This window comes from Nycticebus coucang, chromosome 15 (genome assembly GCF_027406575.1).
Source record: "Nycticebus coucang isolate mNycCou1 chromosome 15, mNycCou1.pri, whole genome shotgun sequence".
NCBI classification, from domain to species: Eukaryota; Metazoa; Chordata; class Mammalia; order Primates; family Lorisidae; genus Nycticebus; species Nycticebus coucang.
This window is the reverse complement of record NC_069794.1, coordinates 83,343,311-83,364,806: the sequence shown is the minus strand read 5'-3', so window position 1 is coordinate 83,364,806 and position 21,496 is coordinate 83,343,311. Positions and strand designations below refer to the sequence as shown.

The 21,496-nt window shown below is 43.7% G+C and overlaps 2 protein-coding genes and 1 non-coding gene across 18 annotated transcripts in view; all 3 read left to right on the top strand.

The window, feature by feature from the left end:
- The window catches only part of N4BP2L2 (NEDD4 binding protein 2 like 2), a 96,643-nt gene extending 89,971 nt beyond the window's left edge, over positions 1 to 6,672 (top strand). For 3 of the 5 annotated variants that reach the window (XR_008374582.1, XR_008374581.1, XM_053563397.1), the window contains one exon: positions 338 to 423. Coding sequence is in view for 3 of the 5 variants with exons in the window: in XM_053563397.1 (XP_053419372.1) it covers positions 338 to 353 (16 nt within the window). In the remaining 2 variants the exon portion in view is untranslated. Of the gene's footprint in view, positions 1 to 337; positions 424 to 3,176; positions 3,223 to 6,472 lie in introns of those variants that run through there. The other 2 variants (XM_053563396.1, XM_053563395.1) reach the window with 1 other exon arrangement.
- Positions 6,673 to 12,132: 5,460 nt separating this feature from the next.
- N4BP2L1 (NEDD4 binding protein 2 like 1) overlaps positions 12,133 to 21,496 on the top strand; it is a 31,971-nt gene continuing 22,607 nt past the window's right edge. For 4 of the 12 annotated variants that reach the window (XM_053563178.1, XM_053563175.1, XM_053563179.1 and 1 more), the window contains exon 1: positions 12,143 to 12,485. In XM_053563178.1, coding sequence (XP_053419153.1) covers positions 12,205 to 12,485 — 281 coding nt within the window. In that variant the 5' untranslated portion in view covers positions 12,143 to 12,204. Of the gene's footprint in view, positions 12,486 to 21,496 lie in introns of all 12 variants that reach the window. The other 8 variants (XM_053563172.1, XM_053563176.1, XR_008374562.1 and 5 more) reach the window with 6 other exon arrangements.
- LOC128567100 (small nucleolar RNA SNORA16B/SNORA16A family) lies at positions 20,826 to 20,961 on the top strand. The gene has a single exon (XR_008374766.1). It is a non-coding gene; the product is annotated as a small nucleolar RNA SNORA16B/SNORA16A family (small nucleolar RNA).

Here is a 21,496-nt window from a genome sequence, read left to right as displayed (position 1 = left end):
ACTGCAGTGTTGAATTTCTGGTCTCAATCGATCCTCCTGCCTCAGCCTCTCAAAGGTCTGAGATTATAGATATGAGGCGCTGTTCCATGCCACATACATATCATTTTGTGTATGTGTGTGTATATGCACACACACACATACGCTAAGAATTTTTATTGGGTCTGGATAATGTTTACTATTCAAGATCTGGGACAAACTCCTTTAGCCATCATGGAAATTTCTTCAAAACCAGACATTTCATGTTATAGTGGTACAGATGCTATATTTACATATCTTCACATTTAAGGTAAGAAACTATGACATTAGAGATGAAATTTTTTCCCATCTTTTTTAACAGAATCCTTGTTGCCTGATGACTACGTGGTTCCCCTTGATGGGAAGACACTGAAGATGATCTATTTGCAATGGAAAACATCAGTGGAGGTATATCTTTATAGCTTTCAAAGAAGGCCTTCTCCAGCTGGTTTCTTTAAAAATAAAATTGAAGTTTCCATCTTTATTCTCTTCACCCAAACCCTCCCCAGTCTCTGGAAACTATAGTTCTAGTCTCTACTTGGTAAGATCAACTTTTTAGATTCTACATAACAGTGAGATCGCACAATGTTTTGTCTGTGTCTGGCTTCAGTTAACGTAATTTCTTCCAGGCTTATCCATGTTGTTACAAAAGATAGGATTTAATTCTTATTTTTATGGCTGAATAGTATTCCATTATATAAGTTCTGATGTTCTATTGCACAGTATGGTGACTATAGTTAATAATATATATTTCAAAATAGCTCGAAGAGAGGATTTTAAATGTTCTGGCCACAAAGAAATACATTTGTAAGGTGATGGATATGCTGGTTACTCTGATTTTGAAAGACTTGGGGGCAGAACCCCCCCCCTCAGCCCGGAGCTCTGACCACCCCAATCAACCGTAAGAGTCGTCTCTTGATGCAAAAACGCAAGAGGATTTTTATTCCTGTATACGGGGGACTTGATTCACAACTCTTTTAGGAGCCGAGAAATCAAGTCCCCCACAGCAGTTTTTTACAAGCTTTTAAAGGCAAAAACTACAAAATGGGCGGGATAGAAGACATGCAGGGATTCTATCAAAGTAAGAGAGAATACACAAACCTGGGATTCTAAGTAGATAAGGAGAACTCTAATTCACTATTCAACTGTCTTAAGACAAGACTAACAGTCTTGTCTAACAGACTAACAATTTACTATTTACTTAATAGTAAATATTTGCTGAAGCTCCTGGGGCTATTTACTTAATAGTAAATATTTGCTGAAGCTCCTGGAACAGTTACAAAAGGTCACATTCCTAAGGTAGGGGGCGAGAAGTGGTCACATTCTCATGGTAATATTTTCTTTCAATTTGATCGTTACATAATGTACACATGTAGCAAAACATCACATTGTGTCCCATAAACATGTACAGTTGTTATAAGTAAATTAAAAACTATAGAATGGGGGCTGGGGACAGTGGCTCACACCTGTAATCCTTGCACTCTGGGAGGCCAAGGTTGGGTGGACTGCCAGGTTTGAGACCAGCCTAAGCAAGCAAGAGATCCGGTCTCTAAAAATAGCTGGGTGTTGGGGCGGCATCTGTGGCTCAGTGAGTAGGGCGCCGGCCCCATATACTGAGGGTGGCGGGTTCAAACCTGGCCCTGGCCAAACTGCAACAAAAAATAGCCGGGCATTGTGGTGGATGCCTGTAGTCCCAGCTACTGGGAGGCTGAGGCAAGAGAATCGCCTAAGCCCAAGAGTTTGAGGTTCCTGTGAGCTGTGATGTCACGGCACTCTATGGAGGGCGACTGAGTGAAACTCTGTCTCTAAAAAAAAAATAAAATAGCTGGGTGTTGTGGCAGGTGCCTGTAGTCCAGCTACTCCAGAAGCTGAGACAAGAGAATTGCTTGAGCCCAAGAGTTTGAGGCTGCTGTGAGCTGCGATGCTAGAGCACTCTACCAAGAGTCACAAGTAAGACTTTGTCTCAAAAACAAAAAACAAACAAACAAACAAACAAAAAAACTATGGAATGAAGAAAGTAAAACTGTAGAAGAGGGAAATGCTACATCCCTTCTATTAAATTAGAAAAATAATGTATGTAAATAGATAGATAATATAGACATGCTGTCTTTCAATCAGTTCCCAAGAGAGATTGCATTTAATTCCTGCGTGCAGTATTGTGTTGTGTATGCAGGACTGAGGCCCTCTATGGGTGACTGAGGAGCCCTTTAAGAGAGGTTTTTTTTTTGAGACAGAGTCTCAAGCTGTTGCCTTAGGGTACTGTGACATCATAGCTCACAGCAACCTCCAACTCTTGGGCTCAAGTGATCCTCTTGCCTCAGTTTTTCTGTTTTTAGTAGAGACAGGGGGTCTTGCTTTTTTGCTCAGGCAGGTCTTAAACTTGTAAGCTCAAGCAATCCACCCACCTCGGCCTCCCAGAGTGTTAGGATTACAGGTGTGAACCACCGCACCTGGCCTAGGAGAGGTTTTTATTCTTCATCACATCTTTTCTCCTAACTAGCCCTTAGTCTTATCCTGTTATGATAGAGTAACAGCTACAAAATATATTCATATTTACATGACTTGGAAGCATCTCATTACTGTGATCTGTTGATCTGCAGTGAATGAAAGACATGACTATTCTGAGAGCTGCTCATTTTCCAGGTGGCTGGGGGAGGAGAATGCCAATAGAAACTCTAGAAAAGCCAGTATTCTTCCTGATACGGGGGAGGCGGCTGGGCTTCTGTTCACTTTAGTTGGTAGTGACTTATATATGCCCAGAGGCAATGATAGGGTTATATTTTGAAATAAATTATGAAATCATAGTGTAGTGAAAATTTATAGGACTAATAGTTCAGGGTAGTAGGTATTTTTTAATTCTTCACATAAACACAGCTGTGAGAAAAGTAGACCCATTTTATGTGTCCATTTAGTAAAACCAAATACATTTTTCTCAACTTCTTATTCCTCCTTATTCTCCGTGGAGACCTTATTGCAACTTAGAACACACACTCCACATACATATACGGAGCAATACTTTAAATGATAAAATTAACATTTGTAGTGGTTATATGTCTTTTGCCATTTTAGGAATGTCCCCACGTGAGTAAAATGACAGTGCAAACTTAACTCCAATGCCAAATATTAATCATTATTTTATGTATTTTAATTATAATTTCTAGAAAAGACAGAAGAAGATTGGTTTAAAAAATGAGAATTCCTTGAATGGTAAGTACACTTTATTTTAGCGAAATTTTTATGATCAGAAGGAAGTAATATTGACATTAGTTGGTTGTATTAGTGCATATGAACCATGATTGAAGAGTAAAATATAAAAAATGTAGTTTGTTACCATAGCAACCTTGTATGCTATTGCACATGTGATGTTTTTATTTCCTTTAAGTGAAATACAAAAAAGCTTAGATTGTTGCTTCCAAATTTACTTTCCCACTTTATTGGTTAAAACATATTTTAGAGCATTCATTCTGTCAACACACAATTTGTGAGAAATTTCATTCCTTGGATTGGTATAAGATGAGGGCTAGGAGTATTATGGGTATAGATTATATTTAAATATTAAAAGATTCTCTATGAAAAGAGGTAAGACAAATAGAGAAACTAATATTTTATACACACACACACACATATATGTGTGTATACATATATGTGTGTGTGTGTGTTTTGTTTTGTTTTGGGTTTTGTTTTGTTTTTTTGAGACAGAGTCTCAGTATGCTGCTCTTGGTAGAGGGCCTTGTTGTCACAGCTGACAGCAACCTCCAGCTCTTGGGCTTAAGCGATTCTCTTGCCTCGGCCTCCCAAGTAGCTGGGACTGCAGGCAACTGTCACAAGGCCCTATTTTTTCTTGTCGTTGCAGTTGTCATTGTTGTTTTAGCAGGCCCAGGTCAGATTCAAACCTGCAACCCTTGGTACATGTGGCCAGCGCCATAACCACTGTGCTACAGGCACTGAGCCTTGTTTTTTTTGAGACAGAGTCTCACTTTGTTGCCCTTGGTAGAGTGCCGTAGCATCATAGCTCACGGCAACCTCAAACTGTTAGGATCAAGCAATTCTCTTGCCTCAGCCTCCCAAGTACCTGGGATTACAGGTGCCTGCCACAACGCCCAGCTATTTTTAGAGCGGAGGTCTTGCTCTGGCTTAGGCTGGTCTCAAACCTGTAAGCTCAGTCAATCTACCCGCCTTGGCCTCCCAAAGTACTAGGATTACAGGCATGAGCCACCATGCCCAGCCACTCATGTTATATTTTAAATTTGACATCAAGCTCACGTTAAAATAAACACATTGTACTTCATAAAAATGCCTAAATTATGAAATAAACACAGCTGCTATGATTTTAGTGTTACGCGTATCTGCATTTGATAAGAATTGAATGCATTGTACATTTACCATATTTTAACTCTTATTTCTAAGAGTATTCTGTGTTTCTATTTCTCAACTAGAAATACACATATACCCAATAAAGATATATTTTGCTTGTTTCAAACCTACTCTGTTGCAAGAAGAAGAAGAAACTAAAGATATGGAGTAGAGTTTAGAGATTTAGAAGAATCACTAGGAAATGTGAAATAAATGTGGCATAGAAAAATAATATATTAGGCTGCATGCAGTGGCTCACACCTGTAATCCCAGCACTCTGGGAGGCCGAGGCAGGTGGGTTGCCTGAGGTCACGGGTTTGAGACCAGCCGGAGCAAGAGTGAGACTCTATTTCTAAAAATAGCCGGGCGGGCACCTGTAGTCCCAGCTACTTGGAAGGCTGAGGCGGGAGGATCACTCTTGAGCCCAAGAGTTTGAGGTTGAAGTGAGCTATGACGCTACAGCACTCTACTGAGGGCGCAGAGTGAGACTTTATCTGAAAAAAAAAAACAAACCCACAAATATATTAATGAGTTGCCTCATGTCAGATATTGTTCTACATACTGAAGATATAGCTATGAAAAGTTACAGGGATTAAAAGTAGCCACAACATGTTGGGTGTGGACTTGGCAGAAAGAGCCTCTAGCCTGCCCTTGACTGAAGTTGTGTCACAGGGCATGGACGTTCCCCCGTGTTCCAGCCCCAATGTGCTGAGATACCAGTACAAGCAGCATGCAACAAGCGTGGATATATTCAGCTGTGGCCAATTCCAGAAGTCTTTTCTATCTGCTAAATTTGGATGTTTTGTGTCAAGGACACTATTGGGACTATAGTTTTGATTTTTATGTTGACTTTTGGCATGCATGCTGAACTGCCCTCTGTGAACCTGGTCTCATAAAGCATTCTGTCCCTAATTATTAATCTGTTCTTGTTAGGGAATTTTTTTTTTTTCGGGGGGACAGAGTTTCATGATGTCGCCCTCGGTAGAGTGACGTGGTGTCACAACTCACAGCAACCTCAAACTCTTAGGCTTAAGCGATTCTCTTGCCTCAGCCTCCCAAGTAGCTGGGACTTACAGGCGCCCTCCACAACGCCCATCTATTTTTGTTGTTGTTCTTGTCATTGTTATTTAGCAGGCCTGGGCTGAGTTCAAACCCACCAGCCCCAGCATATGTGGCCATTGCCCTAACCACTGAGCAGCAGGTGCCAAGCCACTTGTTAGGAAAGTTTATGAGTGTTGCAGCTCTACGCAGACTTTTTTTACAATTATATTGAGAAAGGACCTCCCTGTTTGGTGTTTTGCATAGTGTACTGACCAGTGGGTCTCAAGAGGTAAATAGAAATTTGGGATGAGGAAAATAGCAGGAGACTATGGGTGGCTTTGGGAAACACAAGGCCCTGTCTATTTCAAAATGCTCTCCCTGCTGGTTGCTGGGTATTTGATGGCACTCCTTTGTGGAAGTGGGGTGGAATTCTAGAAAGAGGATGGGTTCTACCCTTAAACTACTGATGACTGTGTGACCTTAAACAAATGGCCTTCTCATCTCATCCTTGCTGTTTCTTTACCTGTGAAAAATATAATACCAACCTGTCATAGGAATGTTAAATAAGGACTAAATGAAATAACTTGTACAAGGTACTTAGCATAGTGCCTGAAAAATAATAGGCTGTTAATAATGGTTAATTCCCTTACCCTAAATACCGTCTTGGTATTTAAAGAAAGTATTGAAAAGCATGGACTTTGAAATGCTCTCTGGCAAAATAGAAATTGTGTTCTATAGGAGAGGAACATATTGGCCTAGTAAACATGTTGACACATTTGCATGAATTAGTGCATTTATTAATTTTTTGTAACATAAATAGCTGAATCCTCAGGGAATAGGATGTAGAATGACTTTCAATTTGGGAACAGGAACTTTGGAATGTCAGAGGAATGGGCAATTGAATGAGGAAGGACCAGGCAGAGTGTGATCTGAGGGGAAAGGATAAAGTCCTAGATGCCAGGGGTATGGCATAGCTGGGGAAGCAAAGGTTGGGAACCTGAAAACAGACTCTGTTCATGTCACTGTTTTGTCTGGACTTGTCTGTGCTTGTGTTTGTTTGTAGTTGAGTTTTCCTGTCTTCCTGCTGCTGCTGAAGATCCTGATCATCTAGAAAAGTCAGAGTGCTGAGTGCCAACCCAAAGGATTCATTCTTTCCAGAGATCTACCCATTGGATACCAAAATTCATTTGGATAATCTGTCCAACCATTCTTGATAAGTTATCTGAATAATAAAATACTCAGCAAAAGAGGTAACAACTGGAACGTTTTATCATCTCATTTTGAAGACGTTTGCCATGATTTAATTTGTTCGCTAGAAGAAAACAAGGCATAGAAAACTTAAGTACCTTATTTTTAAAATTGCAGCAGGGTTAGAAGGGTAGGCCTTTATATCCAAGTATTGGTTTATGATCCTATTTATAGAATTCTGAAATCCAAAAAGTTCTGAAAACCAAAAGTTGTTTTTGTTTTGTTTCCAATCCTTTTATTGCAGTAAAAGATACAAATTAAAAATTACCATTTCAACCATTTTAAAGTGTATTATAAGTACACTTATAATGTGGTACCATCATCCATCTCCAGAACTCTTTTCATCTTGCAAAACTGCAATTCTGTACCTATTAAATAAATCCTCACTCTCCCTAACCCCTGGCAAACACTGTAGTTTGGCATCAAAACTAAGCTAGCAGTCAAACTTGATTGGAAAGATAATTTTACTCCTTACCCATCCCACTTGGTGTGTATTTATATATTTCACTGCAGAAACATTAATGTGTTAAATTATCAGGGGTTGCCTCTGTCCCCATTTGTAGTATAAGGTAATATGCAGTGTGTGTACTCGCACTGTATGACCTCCAACAAACACACACTTTCTGAGTTCTGAAACATATCTAACCCCCAGGAGTTCAGCGGGGATTGTGGGACCTGTAGTGTGCTAGGTTACTATTATCATTTTTTATTCTGTTTCAGTTTAGTTGTATTTAAGAAAATTAAAATATATGAAAATTGGTATTTGAAAATAGAAATAAACTGTAGGCTTGTTCCCAGAGACGGTGGTCCTCAGTATTTGTTGAACTCTGCAGGCTCCTAGAGCCTTGACAAACTAGGCTGACCTTTGGCCCAGGATGGGATGGTTTTAGGGCAGATCCAACTAGTATTAGGGTTTTAAGTACAGACAGCTGGGAAGGGAATGTGGCATCTGCCAAAGTCTTGCTGTCTTTTGGCCTTCAGCAGCAAAGCATTTATGGCTTTCCAGCAAATGTACCCAAGGACAGAATAAGAAATATCTAACAGTGGCTATGATTTAGGCAGGACCAGTTCTGGAACACTTCTATGCTGTGCTAATGCATACCAGCTGAATAGCCACATAGACTTGTACTGCGGGTCCAGAAGGCCCCTGGCTCTCTCCAGACCCTGCTTTAATGACCTTGCCCTAATTTCCAGAATGGAGCTTTAGAAAAATAGGTTTGTACTTCTCTTCCTCCCTCCTAGATTCCGTCCCCAAAGCTTATACCAAGTGTCCCTGTGCACAGTGGCAATTTAGGTGCTGTGGAAATAGAAGACACTGTCCTTGCCTTGGGGGAGAAGTCTGACCCCCAAAAGAGTGAGGAATGGAATGCTGGAGGCAGTGTGGGATAGAGTTGTCAAAATCAGACTTGCCCAGAGGACGTTTCTGTGTTGGCAGACTTCTCCAAGGTCACCAGAGTCCTGAGCATTTTTCCTGTCAATTCAGTCAAGCCAATATCCTCTTCATTATTTTTCTTCCCTTGCTCCCTTCCTCTAACCTCTTTCCATTTCCTAAAGCCTCCATGAGGCTTCTAGGGGAAGGATAAGGGAAGAGCCAAGAAGGGAGGCAGTAGGGGTAGGAAGGGCCAGGTCCTACCTCTGACTGCCTAAATTGTATATGTCCATCTGGAAGAGAGAGAGGCCTGAATCCAGCAGAAGGCAATGGAGGAACCAGGAGTCCATCATAGAGGACTAAAGCAGGCAAAGATAATTTTTTTTTTTTTGTCCTCTCAATTCACATAGCTCATTTATGAATAAGACATATTGATAAAGATGAATGATCAGTAAGATAAATAGGTAAAAATTGATAAATATGATATATATCAATATGAAAAATACGTATATAAGATAAATTTATATTTTTGAGTTAAAAATCAGGAAAAAGTTTTTGGTAGAGGAAGACAGAACATAGGATTAGAGAAAACTGGAATATTTTATTATGATATTTATGGCTACATAATAGTTTAAATTGTTCTATTATGTTAAAAGGTCTTTGGTTACATGGCTTTGGAAGCTTTGTCTTATTTTCAGATTTTCTGCCCTCTTGACATTCCTGGGCTAGAAATCTGGTGCTAATTTATTGTTAAACATTCCACATCCTGAGTTATTTGGAGCTGTAGGTGTAAAGATTAAATCCCTCGTTTCCACTAGTTCTTCTTTTGTACCTTCTTATTTTTCATATCTTGTTAAATAATAATAGTTAGAGAAACATTTGAATGTTTCTTCATTTTCCAGAAATGTTGATAAGATTAGTTTCTTCATATCCATTTAATGGTTTCTAGTGCAGCAAAGTGAGATTGTACTTACTTTGTTTATATTACTCCTTAGATGACATTGTCACTATCTTATCCAGTCTTCATTTTTATTTTTTTTTATTTATTTTTTTTTTTGTAGAGACAAAGTCTCACTGTACCGCCCTCGGGTAGAGTGCCGTGGCATCACACGGCTCACAGCAACCTCTAACTCTTGGGCTTACGCAATTCTCTTGCCTCAGCCTCCCGAGCAGCTGGGACTACAGGCGCTCGCCACAATGCCCGGCTATTTTTTCGTTGCAGTTTGGCCGGGGCTGGGTTTGAACCCGCCACCCTCGGCATATGGGGCCCGCGCCCTACTCACTGAGCCACAGGCGCTGCCCTATTTTTATTTTTTTTAATTAAGACAGAGTCTCACTTTGTCACCCTTGGTAGAGTGCCATTGCATCACAGCTCACAGCAATGTCAAACTCTTGGGTTCAAGCGATCTCTTGCCTCAGGCCCCCTAATAGCTGGGACCATAGGCACCCACCACAATACCCAGCTATTTTTTTGTTATTGTTTAGCAGGCCGCACCCAGTTCAAACCCACCAGCCCCAGAGGAGGTGGCTGGTATCCTAACCACTTAGCTAACCCTAACCATGGGCGCCCAGCCTAGTTTTCATTTTTTGTAAATCCCAAACTCAGTTCATTTACTGAGAAAGTAGTTTAGGTCCACAGTTATTAAGCACCTTCTGAATGTCAGGCATTGTGTTAGATCCTGAACTGATAAGGTTAAGAAAGACGCTATCCATTCCCTTAAATTTCCAGTCTACTGGGAAGCAATAGATAAGATACACAGTGAACTTTGTGTGTTTTAAGGAATAAATTGAGGATAATAGGCTTGCCGTCTGGTTAAACATTAATGAAAGGAAAGCAAAAGTGTTGTGGGTCACTTCCAGGCATCGGAAGCCATTTTCTTCTTGAAACTCTCCCTCCTGTGCTCCTGTACACCTCATGTTCTGTTTACCCTGCTAATCATCAGTGGTCCCTCCTCTGCTGGCTCCACTTCAGAGGCACAGTCCTGAAAGTCAGCGTCCTCAGGGCCCCCTCCTTAGCAGTCTGCTCTGTTCTCCATCTCCTCACAGGGAAGGATTTCCAGCACTCTGTCTCAGCTCAGCTGTCTCTTCTCAGCAGCATACTCCTGTTTCCCAACATTCATTAGGTAGCTCCACCTGCCACAGGCCCCTAACCTCAAAGCTTGCGTGTCTTCCTGCAGCCCTGTCTCAGGCTGCCTGGGACACCCTCTACAGAGAGAAATGGAAGTGGACAGAAATCTCATGCAGCACTGTCCAAGAGAAATATAATACAAGGCCAGCCACATATGTAATTTAAACTCTTTAGTAGCCAAATGAAAAATAAAGAAACCAGCTCGGCGCCATTTGCTCAGTGGTTAGGGCGTCAGCCACATACATGGAGGCTGGCGGGTTCCAACCCTGCCCGGGCCAGCTAAACAACGACAACTACAACAAAAAAAAAAGCCGGGCGTTGTGGCAGGCGCATGTAATCCCAGCCACTTGGGAGGATGAGGCAAGAGGATCTCTTAAGCCCAAGAGTTTGAGGTTGCTGTGAGCTGTGACGCGACAGCACTCTACCAAGGATGACATAGTGAGACTCCGTATTAAAAAAAAAGAAAGAAACCCTGTAATATTCTGAAATTAAAAAAAAAAAACAAGTGGAGTTAATTTTAATAATATTTTAATCCAATATATTATCATATAACATATATTATCATTTAACATGTAATCAATTAAACGTAGCTGGGAAAACGGAGGTGGCAGCCCCACATACCAGCCCCATCCCGCCTCAGGGTTCCTGCTGGTGCCCTGCACCCTACGAGAGGTCTCTTCTTTCTTTTCCTACTGAACTTCTGAAATTTGGTGTGTATTTTTGTGTGAATTTGGTGTGTACTAGGCACATTTCAAGTGCTCAACAGCCACATGTGACTAGTTGCTCTCATACTAGATAGCGCAGGTCTAGAATGGAAAAGGTAGTTTTTCAGGCTGGGCAAAAACATGCTTGTAAGGAGTAAGATGGGACACTTGGGGTGTAAGTGTCACTGTTTTTATGATTCATGTATATTTTCTGTTCTTTATGGTTTTCACCATATTAGAGAAGCCTTTGAAATTCCCTGGCCTCTCAGCAGCACTGAGAAGAATCGAGAATTCTCCTGGCGGGGAAGGGACATTCGAGAGAGAGCCTCACATCCTCCACCCTTCCCCTCCCACAGAGGGAAATCCCCAAGGGGAAGACGACTTCTCAGCATAGAGCCCTCCCCTAGCTGAATAGCCTCTTCCTAACGCTCATGGTGAAAGGGCTACGTTTTCTTTTAGAAAGAATTCACACCTTCACAATTCCTTTTCACAATTTTCATACCTTACCTGTCAGAAACAAAATTTATTTACATTAATTATTATAGTCAAAGCCACTGCACAGCCTGGGTTTTCCAGGATTTTGAATATTGTGTCTTTTGGTCTGGTTCAGAAAACAGGATCACTCTATCATGTTCCGGGTGCGAACTGTTGGAGAGTCACTATGGTGATCAACCAATGGGTGCTCGCTAGTTCCTGGAACTTGGAGCTAAGTCTGTGCATTTCTCTGCAGACCGTGCCCCGTAGATCCGAAAAGAGTTCTCAGGTCCCGGGTTCTTTTCAGATGGCATCAAAGCAGGCCATAAATTCATAATTCATCTGACTTTTAAGGGGTGCTTTTTCTAAGGAAGAAGAGATTTAAAGTTAAATAGAGACAACAAAGCTTTCTAAGAATGTTTTTGGCTGAGATACTGGCCCAGGGAGAGCAGTGTTAGCCCTTGGGACATCAGCCAGATGTTGCTGTTCACAAACTGGGGGAGACAGTGGCCTTTACTGTTGTTATTACAAATGCTGTTCACGTTCTTTAATCTTTAACTAAAATTATTTCATTTCAAGGTCTAGGCTGGGGTGGAGGAGGGCTGTGGTAGGAGGGCTGGCATCCAGAGCAACTACAGGGAAGTGTCCCGGAGTTCCATCGGGCCCCCTCCCTTCTCGAAGGGCGAAGGGCACCCCAGGAACCTGGAGTAGGCGCGGGGGAGTTGTGGGGGCTGCGTCACCCGCGTTTTCCCGGCTGTCAGTCTCCCAGCGCCCGCGGCTCTCCAGGTAGGGACGCCCCCTCCCAGGCAGCGCAGCTCGGGCGGGTGGGGAGGAGGGGCTGGGCTCCGAGCGCCCGCCCCTCCATCTATCACATGGCCGGAGAGTCACAAAAACAACAGCTTTGGCCAAGACCGAGACTTCAGGAAAGGGAACCCAGGGCCCTTGCAGCCAGCCCCCTCCCCATGGAGGACAGTTTTCTTGAATCCTTTGGGAGGCTGAGCCTCCAGCAGCAGCAGCAGCCGCCGCCGCCGCCGCCGCAGCAGCAGCAGCGGGCTGGGCCGCCGCCCCCGCGGGGGACACCTCCGCGCCGCTTTAGGAAACACCTCTACCTTCTGCGAGGCCTCCCGGGCTCCGGGAAAACCACACTGGCCAGGTAATGACAGCGGCCTGGGCGCCGGTGCGTGGGCCCCGGGCCACCACGCGCCCCGGCCGAGCGCGCCCCTGTCCAGAGCCGCTTCTGGGCGCCGCTCGCGCCCTCGCCGAGGGCGCCCGCCCGGCCGGCCCCAGCCCCGGCCCGGCCTCGCGGGGAGCCCGGCCGCCGCCCCGGGAGCCGTCGCTGCCCCTGGTCCCCAGGGCCGCGGGCGTGCGGAGAGGAGGGCGCTCGTCTTGTTTCCCGCTGCGCTGCCCCGGGAGCACGGACTCGGCACTGCGCCTAGCGCAAGCCCCAGATGGCACCGACCCCTTCCCCGGTCATGCTTGGCCTGGTGCCACCCGGCGAGGCAGCCTTCGCCGCCCCCAGCCCCGGGTCGGGTAGGCCCGCAGGGACTCTTCGGGAAAACCGGTGGTGACTGCAGAGAAAACCCCCGGGCCGCCGGCTAGCGCAAAGGCGGCTGCCACAGTGCGTCAACAGGCGTTTTAACTGGAGTGGATAGACTGGGGGTCCAGGGCTGGGGGCCAGGGTGGCAGTGGCCGTGGCCCGGAGCTTGCGGGCCCTCTTTGAAAATCTGGTGGATTCCGGCAGCCTGCGTTTCCTTTGGCAGCTGCGAAGACGCACAGGTGCACGAGGGAGGGGGGGCTGGCGGCGCCACCACCGACCGTCATTGACAGAGCCTCGCCACGAGCGCCCAAATTCGTTCACTTGCGAATTGCGTAAGCGGTCCTCCCACCCCCGTACCGAGTCAGCGGGAATTACGCAGGCTGCCAGCCTGCTGCCACCTTGCTAGGCCTGCCGCTCCAGCCTGAACTCCCAGCACTCCCCGCCTCGGACTTGAGGTCCCAGCCACGGTGAACTGCTTCTCCCTGTAAACCAAGCTGTTCCTCTCCTTGCCCTGGCCGCCGCCGGCCCGCCTTCCTGGCTTGACCTCCCACCTTGCTTTGCCCAGCTAGTTTTATTTACCTTTTAGGCCTGGGCAACTACACCACCCTGCCCCTCTTGGGGACTCCTTGGCTTCGTGTTCACACCAATGACTACGCTTAGTTTTGCTTCTTCTTATCTTCTTGTAAGTAGGGGCCATTTCTTATCCCGCCAAGCTCCTTGTCTGGCACACAGTAGCTGTTAAGTAGAGGAAGCGGTCCCTTGCCTTCAAAGAGCTTTCCATCGCATTGGAGACAGGAAGCCAGGGCTATAAGATAGGGCTTTGGATCTGCTGACGGATCAAGGTGGCCTGCAGTTGTGTGCCGATGTCAATGGTATTCAGTAATCTTAAGAGGAAAGGCTGAGTCATTTGGGTGTCAGGGAGCTGTGACAGCCCTGGTGAGGTACTGTCACTTTTAATTAGGATTCCTGGTGGATTTTTGGAGTAAGAGTCTTTAGCCAAAGAATATTGCTACATTTCCATGGATCACAGAGCTGGGTGATTCTGGAGTTTCCCTGGGTGCCCTTTCCTAAGCCACAAACACATTTCAATAGTCTCTCTCTGGGTCACTGGGAAGGTGGTAGACAGTGGTACCAGGGGAACCTTGGATCCAGCAGAACTTGGTTATCTGTGGTACAGTCATGGTGGGTCCATCTTTTACCAAATGGGTATTTTCTGAATGTCAAATCCTGTTTAATTTTACTTTTGCGTTGCTCATCTGTGGCCTTTCACACACTGAATGTTAAAAAAGGAAGTAAACATCTGTGGCCAGACTTTGATTCTGACTACCGGGAAGGGAAGCTGCCTCATACGAAACATCAGGGGTTTGGACTCAATTCCTCATCTGTAAAGCCAACGGGCTGCCTGGGTGGTCTTTAAGGTCCCTTCAGGCTCTAACATTCTACACTTTTAGGATTGTAATTCCTGATTGGCATTTGGCTAAGCAGAAGACAACGGATGAGAGACCAGCTTATTACAGGACATCTCTCTAGGGACGACTGCAGTGACCCTGGCCTGGGAGCCTGAAGATTGTGCCTTTAGATGTCCTTCATCACTAACTAGCTGGTGACTTTGGGCAATCTCGTAGCTTCTCTGGGCTTGATGTTCCTTAGATGTGACTACTGAGGACGATTAGATTAGAGGATTTATTGAAGATCCATCTTAATTCCCACTTGTCAGACTTAAAAATAGTATGTGCATATCAGTTAGGTGAAGAGCTCTGACCTTGGTGTCAGTTTATGGCTTCCTATTCAGGCTCCACCACTCATCAGTTTTGCTCTTCCCACAGCTCCTCTGTGCCTCCGTCACCTCTCTTACATGGGGAAGTCTGCTGTGTCTGCTGCAGAGGGTTGTTGTGAAGACTAAATGTGTGGGAGGACTGTTTAAACTCTGAAGTGTTGTATAAATTTTAAGAGGTATTAGTTACTGCATAAGCTGTTGATCAGCTGTGATAAATATTCAGTGTTCCAGGGGAGCAGCCTGGCTCTGAAGGGAAGATGGCAGCTGACTGAGCTCTCCTGTCATGCTAGGCACTGGCGGTTCTGGGAGCAGAGGAGCCTTGGCACACTTTGGAGCAGGTCGTGCATTTATATAAAAGTCTGGGAAGTAAGCAAGGAGATGGGCCCTGAGGGAATGGGGGGAGGAAGTCTCCGGTGTGTCCCTCAGGAACTGCCTTCCCCACTTTGGGGGGCGGGGTAGGGTGGGAGAGTAGAGAAGGGCAAATTGTTTAAAAGTGCACATGTATAAAAAAAAAAAACAGTAAAACTGTAAGGTTATTTATGTATTGTTGGATTCTTGGAAATTCATGTTTTCTTTATTATATGTATTTTCCAAATTTTCTATAATGAACATGTATTTCTTAGAATAATAAAACTTTTTTTCTTTAAAAATTGGAGAAAATTGCCTTTTACAGATGTGGGTTCATCTTTTTCTGCTTAACCTTTATTTCTCATTTGATTAAAGGACTAATAAAAATTTTTTTTGAAATTAGGATATGTCTTGTCTTCCAAGTCAATGGTAGATTTCTGTACTTTCCATCTGTATAGTTTCATAGTTTGAAGTGGCTAGAATGTGGGAAACATCAGTTAAAATTCTTTGACTTATTAAAAAGAAGTTTGAATTTTATTTGCTTTAAAAAAATTTAAGCACATCTAGTACTCAAAAATTAGTGTGCTCCCTCAATATGTTTTATCACCTCTATCTCATTTAGAAAACATTTTAAAAATAGGTTCTTACCATTGATGTGTAAGATCTATGTCCAGGAAGTAATTGGACAAGTGCATGAAGATAGAGGAATGTTCATCACAGTTTTTCGTATGACAAAAAATGTGAGCGACTTAACTGTACAAAAATAGAACTTTGGCTTATAAGTCATGCAGTTATTAATGGAAACAAGGATACCTAACATGCAAATATTACTCCCCCCCATTAAGTTAGAAAGCCTGTTACAAAGATACACATATATACACATCCCATTTTCTGTTCAAAGAAAGGGGTCTACATATATTCTTTTTTTTTTTTTATTGTTGGGGATTCATTGAGGGTACAATAAGCCAGGTTACACTGATTGCAATTGTTATGTAAAGTCCCTCTTGCAATCATGTCTTGTCCCCATAAAGTGTGACGCACACCAAGGCCCCACCCCCCTCCCTCCGTCCCTCTTTCTGCGGGTCTACATATATTCTAAGAAAAATATGTGAAAAGATAGATATCTATTGATAGTCGTTGACTTTAGATAGTGGGATTATGAACTTTTCCCCTCTTTTATTTTTCTGTGTATCACTTGTTTACTTTTTAAAGGTGAAAATAAAGGTAGTATTAAGTAAAACGTTTTGTTAAATGAAATGGCTAGAAAGACCCAGTTTTCACAACCAAGCTTTCATTACATAACTGTCATTTTATGCAAAGAAGTGTTTTCTTTCTCGGGGTTACTCCTCAGTTGGACATCCACTAAGAAACTCTTATCTATGGATTTTTAGTGACTTATTGTGATTCATTTTATTAGCTAGCATAGGTCACTTGGATCTTCAACACCTCAGATTGTTTTTCATTAAAATTTATCTACTATTCCGTTAATAAGTTTACTGTGACAATTTCAGCTACTGTGGTAAACAGTAAACTGGCTCTGTATGTGAAGCACTGTGGAATGTGTGTTCTACATAAACAGCAAGTATTTTTAATTATTAGTCACTAATCAACAGTAACGATGTTTATGAGTACTTAGGAGACTGATGCCACTTCCTAGGTGAGGCACATACCAAATAAGGCTAAGAGAGAGAACCTCCAGGAGATAACCAGTGGAAAGCAGCAATCTGTGCCCTGCTGTGGGTGAGTAAGGCAGCAGCTTGCGTGCTGCTGGGGTTCACGGCCAGGGGAGTGTGGTTGAGCAGAGAAGGAATAACATCACGCCAAAGGTGGGAAAGAGCTGGATGTTGTGCTTTTGGCGGCTGCGTGGTTGTGAGCGCAGTGGCTGGGTAAACCCAGGGCCAGAACATTAAAAACTAAACCGAGAATAGACAGCTTTTGTCAGAAGAAATAAGATTCCAATCCCAAGCCCCTTTGGCTCTCAGTAGAGGAGCCAGAATTATGTTTCCCCAGCTGCGCTGACGCACCTAGATCTGGACCTGTCCTTTCCTCCTACCTCAGTGAAAACCTCTGTGGACGAACCTGTGCTTTCCACTGTGTGTGTGTTAAGGTGTTGAGCAGTTTTAAGCATTTTTAAGTGTACAATTCAGTGGCATTAATTACATTCATGATGTGCTGCCACTACCACTATTTCAAAATTTTTTATTACTTCGTTCTGTGCCCATTAAGTAACAACTCCCATTTCTTCCTGCCCTTTCCCCTGGTAACCTCTGAGCTACTTTCTCTCTGCGTGTTTGCCTGCTCTCCATACTTCCTACTGTAGTTGTCCTCTTGTATCTGGCTAATTACAGTTTAGCTTATTGTTCTCAAGTTCAACCATGTCGTAGCACGTGACAGAACTTCATTGTTTTTATGGCTGAATGAAATACTCATGGGTATGCCACTAAAGTGAGCTCTCTAAATGAAATGAAGTGGCAAAAGCAGAATGTAGCCTTTCTTTTAAAAAAAAAAAAAAAAAAAAAATGGCGGGTGGCGCCTGTGGCTCAAGGAGTAGGGCGCCGGTCCCATATGCTGGAGGTGGCGGGTTCAAACCTAGCCCCGGCCAAAAACCACAAAAAAAAAAAAAAAAAAAAATGGCCTTATTTGGAAAATTAAAAGTTGCCAACCTTATGTCATTTCTTCAGAATTTTTTCAAATCTTTACATATCAATCAAAGCAAAGTGTGGGGACCTCATTCCAGTCCACATTGCATCCTTTGCAGTGTTCTGGTTTCTTTTGGCACCATTACAAATGGTTTGTATCAGGATTCCATTAGGCTCAAAGGAGGCTCACTGACAGCTGTCTTTCCTTCTTATTCATATCTGGATAACACAGAATTTTCCAACAAGGGAAATAACCTTTTCATTATTTTTTGTACTAGCCTTCCAAGGAAGTGAAAGGATGCTTTCCTAAAGTGATGCAGTGGTCAGACAGATGGGGAGGAGGGTATATTTTACAGACAAATCAACAGTGGAATGTGGGAATCAGCGAGAACAGGGGTCCAGTTAGGTTGACTTAGTAGTGAGTAGTCAGACCTCAAAGTGTACTCTTGCTCCACACTCTGCTCCACCAAGCTCCTGGCCAGTAGGCCTGAACCACAGTGCTTTTATTCATGGGGCCAGTGCTCTTATTAATAAAAGCAAGATCAAAGTAGAAAGTTTGTAGCATTGCAACTCTGTGACCATCAAAAGAGAGAATCAAAAGACAGGCGACATCTCAGATCTTTAGTCACTTAGGTCTACTTGGGAAATGACTCCTAGCTTTTCATATTTTTCATGATTTTCCTAAAGTAGGTCCTAAATCTCATGTCTCCACTGCTGAGAGTACTTGCAACCTCTTTCTGGAGCTTGGGCTGAATGAGGACTAGGATGCTTTATAAAAAAGAGGAAAAATATGCAATTCCGTATGTGTCTGTATTCACTCACTGGAGAAGTTGAGTGAGGAAAGGTTGCCCAACCATCGGAACAAATGGAAGAGCACCCCGCTGAACTGGGGCAATCAAATATTGCAGGTGTGAGTTATGATGTGAGGGGAGGAAGAAACGGATGAAGAAATAAAAGAATTGTTTTTTTCTTTTTTTTTTTTTTGTAGAGACAGAGTCTCACTTTATGGCCCTCAGTAGAGTGCCATGGCATCACACAGCAACCTCCAACTCCTGGGCTTAAGCGATTCTCTTGCCTCAGCCTCCCGAGTAGCTGGGACTACAGGCACCCACCACAACACCTAGCTATTTTTTGGTTGCAGTTCAGCTGGGGCCGGGTTTGAACCCGCCACCCTTGGTTTATGGGGCCGGTGCCTTACCGACTGAGCCACAGGCGCCGCCCTAAAAGAATATTTTCATAGGCCAAACTCAGGGTATGTTAAAAATTCCCTTAAGAGTTCATCTAGTCCAAGCTCAAGACAGTAAACTCCGAGAAGTTAAACATCTTGATTAAGGTCATAGGGATAAATTCCCCATAATCCTAATCCAGAGATTTTTCTTCAAGCCCAAAGGAAGTGTCCGTGGGGAGACACTGCCCTTGAAAGGGCAGTGAGGTTGGTTTCCATCTTTTGTGTAAAACACCTAAAGGCCCTATTCAGGGGCCTACTAATGTAGCCTGGATTTCAACTGTCAGGGTAAGGAAGCTCCATTTTATTGTTATTTGTCAATATTAATGATATGTTTCTCCTAATATAAAAAATACTACTGGGTGGTGCCCGTAGCTGAGTGGGTAGGGCACCAGCCACATACACCGAGGCTGGTGGGTTTGAATCTGGCCCAGGCCAGCTAAAACAACAATGACAACTGCAACAAAAGAAAAATAGCAGGACGTTGTGGCAGGCACCTGTGGTCCCAGCTACTTGGGAGGCTGAAGCAAGAGAATCGCTTAAGCCCAAGAGTTTGAGGTTGCTGTGAGCTGTGACGCCATAACACTCTACCCAGGGCTATAGATTGAGACTGTTTCAAAAAAACAAAACAAAATACTACTCACCAGGAAATTTATTTTCTTTATTAACATTGTCTATTGGGGGTAACGGGAGAAGAGGAGATTTAGATTTTTAAGTATTCATATTTATCCTGATTATGATGCACTGGAGAGAGATTTTGGAGTCAACTCCCAACTCCTAAGGGTATCCCAGGCCTCTTCCTCACCAGTTCACCTGAGAGGATGTCTCTAACTTAGTATAATGCCTTAGTTCCTTGGCATTTCAAGGAGCCTTTGTCTCTGTATGATGGCACCTGTCTAGAGCTGTTCAGACTAGATGAATCCACTAAGAAATTATTTTTAGCACTTCGAGTTATCTAAGATGCCTAGGTTCTCTGGAACCTAGGAAGTAATATACTAAAGAAAAGTGAGTCTAATTTCTAATTGTTCCTTCATAAGGCTCTTTGTCAGATCATGGGTATGGCTTGGGGAGAAGGCTGTCTTTTGTCAAGGTAAGAGTCTGGGAAAGGGGAAGGGAGAAATGGAGAAAGAAAAATAAGCATGTGCTCACTGGGTGCTGACCGTGTGCACTTTATAGACATTGGTTTATTGGATCTTCACAATAATCCCTGGATGTCATTTTTATTTTATAGATGAGGGCATTACGAACAGAGAATCACACATGTGACTCTGAAACCCCGGAGATTTCATAATAAGCAGAGTTGTCTTATGTCAGGGATGTTTATGGACAAACACGTCTCTGTCCACTTTTTGCAGTCAGTAGGGAGTCCTGTTGAAGTACAACTGTGTGGCGAGGGTCTCTCAGTGTTTTCTTCCCACACGTTCTGAGGGTCTGTTGAAGAAGAGGGTCTTAGAGGGCCTTTCTCTTGACCTACAGTAGGGTCTCTCACTGCTCTTTGCCTTGTACCTTGGCTTTTTTTTTCTTTCCAGCATTGGCACCACCTGACGTAACCTTATTTATTATCAGTTTCTTTTACTAGAACATAAGCTTCATGAGATATGATGTGAGTTCCATGAAATCAGGAACTGTATTTGGTCCCACTCCTAAAAGAAGGCCTGGCACGTAATAGGCCTGCACTAAACATCTGATGAGGGGGTTTGTTAATGAACAGTGATAGGAGAAGCCTCCTGAGAGATGGAAGCTTAGACGTCAGCATGGCCCTTGAGTAAAGATCACAACCAAAGAGGAGCTGATTCACATAAAGAGAAACGCAGAATGAATGGTGTGGAGAACAGATGAGAAAAAAGAAAAAGAAGGAATAGAGCCCCTCATTCCAAATCACAAGAAATGATTCCTATTTTTAACATGTGAAAATGTTTGCTGTGGCAGCTCCTTTACCTGACAGTTACACTAGGAAGGAATTTAAAAATTAGGATCAAAGATGCAGCTGCTTTCTCATTCAAGTACCAGTCAAAACAGAGCCCAAAGTGACAGTTTTCCTACACAGCTATAGTCTCTTCTGTCATCTGTCACTGATCTATGACATTTTTGGAAAAGATACTTTAAAAAGTTAGGACTGAGGTGGCTGTGCCTGGTTCCTTCCCAGTTCTGAGCATGATGAATTGACCAACCGAACACGACTGCAGGTGAAACCCGCTCTGTGGCCGGATTCTACTGAGGGGCGCTGTTCACGCGCAAGGCACTGAGGAATTTCTGATCCGTGGAGTAAGTGGGACCACATTGACCGATGAGAACAAGGGCCATCTGGGAGTCTGGCTTTGGATCTAATAAACATTCATCTACTTTGAAGGCATGTGAGGGGTAAAGGCAAGAGAGAGTAGGTGAGGAACGCTTCACTGGCGTCCCCTTACACTACTATGCCTTGGTGACACGTGAGGCTGGCAGTGATTGAGGTCTGACTCTCCAAGGGCAGGGCTCAGCCACAAAGGTCAGGCTGCATCAGACCTTGGGGGAGGCTGCCCAGGTCATCTGTAGCCTTGGCTCCTTCCCTGGTCTCAGGCTGCTGGGCCGTGGAACCGATTTCCTACCTCCCATTTTAAAGTCTTGGAGGAGAATTCCAGTGCCATGCAGAGAAAAT